We start from the raw sequence: 8,511 nt of genomic DNA on the forward strand, positions 1-8,511 counted from the left end.
TTTCAGGCCCTGAGTTCAATGCCCAGCACTGAAAAGAAAACTGGATTTTCTCCACTCACATCGGCGTGTGATTTGAGCTCTCACCCAATCCCTTGCAAAATGGAAATGGAACGTAGTGATTGGCACTGTTGTGTGCCATGGGATGTTTGCTTCTGTTGGGGGAACCCTTGTTGGAATTCCTGGCCACTCCCCCAGCTACATGACCCCACATACGCAGTTCAGTAGCCAAGTAAGGGGCTTTACGTCCTACGTAATCCATGTGCTGCGTGATCACACAAGCTATGCACATGCGTGGCGTAGCTCTGTGAGCCCATATGCACATGTGCAGGGGAATAACTTAGATTCCCAATCTTCCCACCCCACTACCCCCCACCCCCACCTTCTCACTTTGCATGTGTCTTCCACAGGCCTGGTCACGCTCTCTTCTGTCCCTCCCTTCTCCTAATAAAACTCTGATAGTGGGTTTTGTTGTACCTCGTGGATTTTCTCGCAGGGTAACAGCGCCGCTTAATGAATAACATTGCAATGTTGGTTTTAACGCAGAAGCGCGCAATGTTATTGATTAAGCTTGATGGCGTGCCAGCCTTGTCCTGCTTTCTCGAGACGGACCTGCTATTTCAGTTGGGGCTATAGAAAGCAGTAAGTTAGGCAGGGCAAGTGCCTGGGAATCCCGTGTCCTTTATCACTCCTTCCTGCCTCCTAATCTCCCAGAGGACTCTCCTCCAGTGCCGTGGAATGTTCCTGTGACCCCTGAACTTGCCACCGTGGAGTCCTGAGGTTCTGTTGCTCTGACAACCCCCATTACCCACCGTGTCTGTATCAGAGCCGCCAAGGTTCTGGGAGAAAGAGACCTGAAGCAGGGTCGCCGTTGTTGAACATTTACGTTCAACCATGACTAGTCTTTCCGTGTTCAGGGACATACCCCCAGCCCAGAAGCTGGAAGGTAGCTTACTAAAGATCTACAGGCACGATGATTATCCTAGCAAGATGTTCCTGGCCTACAAAGGTAGGGGCCAATCATTTCAGCGTTTAAGGTTTTCTGCACATTTTGACTGGCTGTAAGTGGGCAGTGGCCCCAGTGGAGGAATGAATAGTCCATGCCCCTGCATTTGGGAAAGCTTCAGTGTATTAACAGAACTGCCCAGAGCCTAGGAGAGCACTGAGAGTTCCAAGTCATCCCATTCCCTGTGCCCTTTGCTGAGGACTTCTGGGAATTTGGGAGGAGCCAAGTCTTCTTCTCTATTGACAGAGTACCTGCCTAGCATTCCTGAAGCCCTTCATTCATATGAAGCCCTAGCAAATAATCCAAGTATGGCACTCACCTGTAACCCCAGCACCTGAGGGGTGGAGGATCAGATGTTCAAGGTCATTCTCAGCTACAAAGCAAGTTCAAGGCCAGCCTGGGATGCTTAATGAGAGGGGGAGAGGACAAGGGAAGACAGACAGAGACAGACAGACAGAGACAGACAAAGAGACACAGAAAGAGAGGGGCAGAGACAGAGAGCCCTTCTCATATGGAATCAGGCCTCCCCATCATGAAAGCCAGGGCGTACTTTGTTTAACTTATTGAATGTCTAACTTATTTTGTATGTAAACTGTAACCTTTAAAATGCATAGGTTTCAGCTGCCTTTGTTGCTATTCTGTTTTGTTTGTGGTTTTTGTTTTTCAGACCATGTCTTGCTATATAGCTCAGGCTGGCCTGAAGCTATGGACCAGGCTGGCCTGAAAATGATCCTCCTGCCTCCTCCCCTCCTTAGTGCTGGGGTGACAAGCCTGGGCCATCAAGCCTGACTTAGCGGAGGTTCTTGTTGTTGATGGTGGTAGTTGTGGTTGATATACTGTGTACCCCAATAAACTTATCCAGGGGTCAGAGAACAGAACAGCCATTATATCAAACATAGGTTTAAGCAGTGATAGCACACGCCTTTAATCCTAACATTCGGGAGGCAGAGATCTGTTTGGATCTCTGTGAGTTCAAAGCCACACTGGAAACAGTCAGGCATGGTGACACATGCCTTTAATCCCAGGAAGTGATGGCAGGAAGCAGAAAGGTATATAAGGCACGAGGATTAGGAACTAGAGCCTTTTTTAAGCTTTTAGCTTTTAGCAGTTTAGCTGAGATCCATTCGGATGAAGAATCAGAGTCTTTCAGTCGGAGGAAACAAGATCAGCTGAGGAATTGGTGAGGTGAGGTTGGATGTGGCTTGTTCTGCTTCTCTGATCTTTCAGCGTTCACCCCAATACCTGGCTCCGGGTTTGTTTTTATTAATCAGACCTTTTAAGATTTGCGTTACAGGTGGTGTTTTGGTTTTAAACACAATCATCACTGTTTTATGAAAAGAAAGAAGAAGGGAGGAGAGAGAGAAAAAAATATGTGTTCATGGGTACTTTCCAAAACCCCAAGAAACACACACGAGACTTGTGGTTTATGGGCCACTGTCCCAGAGACCCCAAGACTGGGCACACAGAACTCCCCTTGACGTTTCTCCACAGTCTGCATGACCGAACAAGGCTATCCCTGGATTTCTCTCGTGGTGCGCAGGACTCGCCTGCAGATTTCACAGGACCCCTCTCTGAACTATGAATACTTACCCAGGATGGGCATGAAATCATTCATCCAAGCCGCCTTGGAACTCCTCTTTGGAAAACACAGCCAAGCCATTGCAGAGAAAAGGGTGAGGTACCGAGAGGAGATACAGGGCTGCATGACATGCAAGGGCCTCCTCCACCTTGACAAAGGCAATTCCCAAGACTCTGAAAGTCCATAGATTTTGCGCTGGGAAGCCGAACTGGGAGACATCATCCTCATTCAGTCACTCAGTTGCACCCACTCCAGCTGCTGGTTTGAAAACTCTAAGTAGGTCATTTCAATATAAAAGGAAAAAGAGGGGTTGGGGATTCAGCTCAGTGGCAGAGCACTTGCCTAGCATGCACAAGGCCCTGGGTTCGGGTCCTCAGCTCTGGAAAAAAATAATAATAAAGGAAAAAGGAAGAGGGCTGAGCCGGGCGGTGGTGGCGCACGCCTTTAACCCCAGCACTCGGGAGGCAGAGGCAGGCGGACCTCTGTGAGTTCGAGGCCAGTCTGGTCTACAGAATGAGATCCAGGACAGGCACCAAAGCTACACAGAGAAACCCTGTCTCAAAAAAAAAAAAAAAAAGGAAAAAGGAAGAGGGCTGAAATGCTGAGCATGTGTAAGGCCCTCAGTCCAATCCCAGAACCAAAAGTAAGAGAGAAATCTGAGTCGGGGGTGTGCCGGTGTGACCGCCGGTGTGACCGCCGATCCTTTTAAAACGTTCCTTTCATGTACTGCTTGCTGACAGGTAGGGGGTGTACACACTGTTGGCGACAGTGGGGCCTTCCAGCTGGGGGCCCAGTTTCTCAGGATGTGGCGTAAGAATTTGAAAACCGTTTGCATTGTCTCGTGTCAAAAGGGTGAGTGTTACCAATCCCTGCCCTGTGTGTCATCTCCGCTCTTACCCTCACTACCTGTCAGGAGGAAAAAAACATGGTAGCTATGCCAAGCTATGTCCACCCTTTGCCTGTGACTGCCCTACCGCCAGTCAGTAACCCTTACCCCCACCCTCTGGCATCTCTGCCGCCTCTGTTTCTCCATTTCCATGGACCCCAGCTGGTGGGGGGGTCCTGTGTTCCCACAGAACAGTATGGACTCATCTTCCAGGACATGGGCTTTACAGTTTATGAATACTGCATCTGGAACCCCAAGGAGCTGTGCTCAGACCCCACCTTGTTCTTCGATTTGATGGAGGTAGGGGGTCCCCACTCAAAATCGTCTCCCTCTATAAACCTGGCTTATGTCCTATTCTTCCCCCTGACTTATTGGCCTCCGATTGGCTTGGATTTGCCAGGATTTTTAGTGAGAATAAACCTAAGAGATTATTTCCCCCTCGAAATGCCTGGTGTCACCGACCCACGGCTAGAGGTGGTGCCTTGATGAGACAGGTGTCTTCCTACAGCATATCCCAGCTGACAGTATCCTTGTGATTGGGAACATTATTGACTGCAGGTTCACGCAGACTCAGTGGACAAATCTGATGTCCATCATTAAGGTCAGCAGAACTTCCTGCCTCGTTCCCCCGGCCCCTGTCACATTTGCTTCTCCCCAGCAACCTCGTTCTTTTGGATTCTTTTTTTTTTTTTCCTTGCAGAGCAAGCATATATTCCCATTCTTTGACGTTCCCTGTCAAGGTCTGTCCACAGGTGACCTGGAAGAAGACACCAGACTCTTACAGTACTTCGTGCTCCTAGGGTTTGAGTTCTTCTGCAGCCAATCCCTGTCCAAGAGTTTTGGCATTTATGGTATGGTATGGGCAGAAGGGTAAGAGAAATGGGGAACAAAAGTGTTGTCATATCCATCACACAAGTGATTTTTTTTTTTTTAGTGAGCTTACAAAATAATGAGCTTCTTATAATGTTCTCTCTGTCTCTGTCTCTCTGTCTCTCTTACACACACACACACACACACTTTCTCACATTTTCCCCACTGCCCTAACTTATCCCTCCACCAAAGGATAGATGTTTTCGACATCATTTATCCCCTGGAAGAAGGCTAGTACTCCAGAGAATCGCAGTGTGAGCAGAAAAGAGCACCCTTGAGCTAGAAGTCGGGCTCTGTGACTAAACCCAGCTACCCAAGTTACCCATACCTGTTCTAGTTAAAATTTCACCCTCTCAGGCATCTGCCTCCTCAGCCGGAAGATGAGGAGGAAGTACTTGGCAAATCTTTCAAGCTCTCTCCTCCGTGCACACTCTTGCTTGTGGATGCTCTTTCTGCTTTTGGGGGGTCAAATGCTACCCTAGCTGGGCTGAGCTGGCAGCTCCACGGCTTAGCCCTGTCTCCTGCAAGGTTGGAGGGAGAGGTGGAGGTGGGATTCTGAGCATGAGGGAGGAGACCGAGGGTGAAGCTGTCTTCTCAACGCCGCAGATGAAGGAGTGGGGATCCTAGTGGTGGCAGCCCTCAGCAACCAGGACCTGCTGTGCGTCCTCTCGCAGCTGATGAACAATGTCCAGGCCCTGTGGGGAAACCCTCCGGCCACAGGAGCCCGGATAATCACTTCCATCCTCTGTAACCCCGCTCTGCTTGTAGAATGGTAAGGGGTGGGAGGGACTGGGGAAGGGAGGGCAGCTAGGGCTCCCACGTTCCTACAGACTGCCCGGCTCACGGGATCCACCTGGGTGCTTCTTTTTCTCCTATGTGCCCCCTGTATCCCACTCATTCATGCACACATCCATCAAAGTTTACTGAGGGCCTTCTGTGTGCCATGGCTCGAGCTATGCCAAGGGCTGCCCTGCCTTGCAGGAGTCGACAATGGCACCTTTATTTTAGAAATAAGCCAATGAGTTAGTTATCTGAACACTTCCAGACTGAGGAAACCTATTATTTTGTACATAAGCGCACGTGTGCGCGCGCGCACACACACACATACACACGAGAGAGAGAGAGAGAGAGAGAGAGAGAGAGAGAGAGAGAGACAGAGAGACAGAGAGACAGAGAGGCAGAGACTAGAGGGGGGGATAAGATGAATTGCTAAACAATCTTATTAATAATAATTTAAAAAAAAAAGCAGGCTGGACCGTGGTGGTGCATGCCTTTAATCCCAGCACTCGGGAGGCAGAGGCAGGTGGATCTCTGTGAGTTCCAGGCCAGCCTGGTCTCCAAAGCGAGTTCCAGGAAAGGCGCAAAGCTACACAGAGAAACCCTGTCTGGGGGGGGGGGGACAGGAGCTAGATATTGGGGTGAAAACTGAGAGATCAGAGAAGCAGAAAGAAGCCAGCCACGTTCTTACCACTAGGAAATCCTCAGCCCAAGAGAGTTACTTCCTGTATATGCATGCCTTATATGCCTTTCTGTGCCCTGCCATCCTACTTCCTCTCTCCGCCCAGCTACATCACTTCCTCGTTCTGCCGGGCTCTATCACTTCCTGTCTGTCTGTACAGACCTTCAGACCTCTATGGTTAACTAGCACTGGGGATTAAAGGCGTGTGCCACCACGCCTGGCTCTGTTCCCAGTGTGGCCTTGAACTCACAGAGATCTGGATGGATCTCTGCCTCCCAAATACTAGGATTAAAGGCGTGTGCTACCACTGCCTGACCTCTATATTTAATGTAGTGGCTGACTTGTTCCTGTGATGCCAAGATAAGCTTTATTGGGGTGCAGAAATAAAATATAGAGAGGGGAGAGTGAGAGAGTGAGAGAGTGAGAGAGAGAGAGAGAGAGAGAGAGAGAGAGAGAGAGAGAGAGAGATCTGGGCCTGGCACATTGCTCCGCAGGTAAAGGTACTTACTGCCAAGGTTGATGACCTCAGGACCTGATGATTCCCAGGACCCACGTGGTGGAAAGAAAGATCCTACTCCTAAAAGTTGTCCTCTGACCTACACACACACACACACACACACACACACACACACACACACACACGCTAAAACTAAGGTGGCAAAACCTGGGAGTCTACTTTTCATGCTTAAAATAGTATGGGGCTTGGGTCACTCAGCTTCCTGTTGCTGCAAGCTTTGTGTTCCCTCTCATTTTTGGAAGTCCAGTTGATAGTGTCCCTGGACCCTAGGGTGAAGCGACACATGGTGGTAGAGTTTGGGGTAACAAATGTTCACCTTATGATGTCCAGAAAGCAAACAGAGCTAATGAAGGGGCAGGAGTCCTAATAGCCCCCCACTCCAACGACCTAACTTCCTCCCACAGCCAATAGTGACACAGCCTTTAACACGTGGGCCTTGAGGAACCGTTTAAAAACCAAACCACAGCAGAATCAAATTCCCTCCCCACCATAGGTGCCACGGAGCCCAGGTTCCATCCATGTGCTTCCTGACATGGGTCAGGGCATGGAAAAAATAGGAAGAGGGGAAGCTACATTGGGTAGCGAGGAGACCCCTCCATCCCGTTTCTTCCTTTTTGCCCTGGCAGGAAGCAGAGTATAAAAAGTGTTGTGGAGAACGTCATGCTGATCAAGGAGAAGGTGAAGGAGAAGCTCCGGCTCCTGGGGACCCCTGGGTCCTGGAATCACATCACCGAACAGAGTGGGACCCATGGCTATCTGGGACTCAACTGTAAGTTCCAGAACGGGACAACTCTCCCCTTCCTGACCCCAGACTTGTGCTTTAACACTGAGCAGCACTGACTGGGTGATCAGTTTGCAACTCCGCTCTGGGCTTTCCTCACGTCCTTGGGAAAGTGAGGCTGCTTCAGAGAGAGCGTTCTAGGACCCCACTGATACTGACACTTCTTATCCTCTAATTCTGCCTGGGCTTGAGAGGAATCATGAGTCCTGTGACTGTCCCAGACCAGCAGGTGGAGTTCCTGATCAAGAAGAAGCACATCTACGTCCCTAAGAACAGCCGCATCAATTTCACCTGCATCAATTCCAGGAACATCGACTACATCACGCAGAGCATCCACGAGGCAGTGGTGATAACAGAGGGCTGAGAAGGGTGGTCTTCCCAAAGCTGTCCCTGATTGGAATGAAAGCTTTATGTCAACCTTGAAAAAAAAATACTGAATTAATTATGCATTACTATGCTCACCCTTTCATTTATTTATGAAGCAATGTGCTGGCCTGGGGTGGGGGAGGAGCTTCAGTGTAACACATGCCAAGCATAGGTGGAGCCCTAGATTCCATCCCTGGGAGACGTGTGTGTGTGTGTGTGTGTGTGTGTGTGTGTGTGTGTGTGTGTGTGTAAGAACAATTATCCTCATAGGACATGGTTCAGTTCGTAACCATGTGGTTGGTACCAAAGTGAACAGAAGTCAGTAGATACTGAGAGGTGTGCTGTGGTGTGTGTGTACACACACATGTGTATGCACATATGTGCATAGTTTCAAGTGAGTGCAGTTGTATACATTCATCTGGTGTCTCTTCCAGAAACACAAACCAAGTTGTGCTCAAGTAGTTTTCTAATATGTCAATCATATTTGAGAAATCAAAAGGCTGAACCAAAATTCATGTGTAAACACTTAAAATTACTTTACAGGAATTAATTTTGAAAGAGATCAAAGATGAAAGGCTGTTGGCAGACTTTGCTTTGGGCTTCCAACTCACAAAAAGCAACTGGGAGACTTACTAATTATGAAAGCTTGGCCAATAGCTTAGGCTTATTACTAACTAGCTCTTACAACTCAAATGAACCTATTTCTATCAATCTACATGTTTTCACATGATTCATGGCTTTTTACCTCTCATCAGCATATCATGTTCATCTTGCTTCCCTACGCATCTCCTGGCATCTCTACCTTCCTTCTTCCCAGTGTCCTCTGTGTCTGAAAATGCTGCCAAGCTATTGGCCACTTTTTATTAAACCAACGAGAGCAACACATCTTCACATTGTACAAATATTTTAGAACAAATGTCTGTCTTAGTCACAGTTCTATTGCTGTGAACAGACACCATGACCAAGCCAACTTATAAAAGAAAGCATTTAATTGGGAGTGTGTTTACTGTTTCAGAGGGCTAGTCCATGACCATCATGGCAGGGAGCATG

The 8,511-nt window shown here is 48.6% G+C and overlaps 1 protein-coding gene across 3 annotated transcripts; it reads left to right on the forward strand.

Moving 5' to 3' along the window:
* The first annotated feature begins 811 nt into the window (after nt 1–811).
* Got1l1 (glutamic-oxaloacetic transaminase 1 like 1) lies at nt 812–7,547 on the forward strand. Of its 3 annotated transcripts, XM_006994396.4 has the most exons (9): nt 812–1,006; nt 2,495–2,676; nt 3,323–3,434; nt 3,659–3,768; nt 3,977–4,069; nt 4,169–4,319; nt 4,945–5,110; nt 6,941–7,083; nt 7,317–7,547. In XM_006994396.4, the coding sequence occupies exons 1-9, from the start codon at nt 892–894 to the stop codon at nt 7,457–7,459; spliced, it is 1,215 nt and encodes a 404-aa protein (XP_006994458.1). In that variant the 5' UTR covers nt 812–891; the 3' UTR covers nt 7,460–7,547. The 3 variants fall into 3 exon arrangements, with proteins under 3 accessions (XP_006994458.1, XP_076409690.1, XP_076409691.1); XM_076553575.1 differs by having other exon boundaries at nt 3,977–4,319; XM_076553576.1 differs by having other exon boundaries at nt 3,977–4,319; nt 7,322–7,547.
* The last annotated feature ends 964 nt before the right edge of the window (nt 7,548–8,511 follow it).

Source organism: Peromyscus maniculatus, chromosome 17, assembly GCF_049852395.1.
Source record: "Peromyscus maniculatus bairdii isolate BWxNUB_F1_BW_parent chromosome 17, HU_Pman_BW_mat_3.1, whole genome shotgun sequence".
Classification (NCBI taxonomy): Eukaryota; Metazoa; Chordata; class Mammalia; order Rodentia; family Cricetidae; genus Peromyscus; species Peromyscus maniculatus.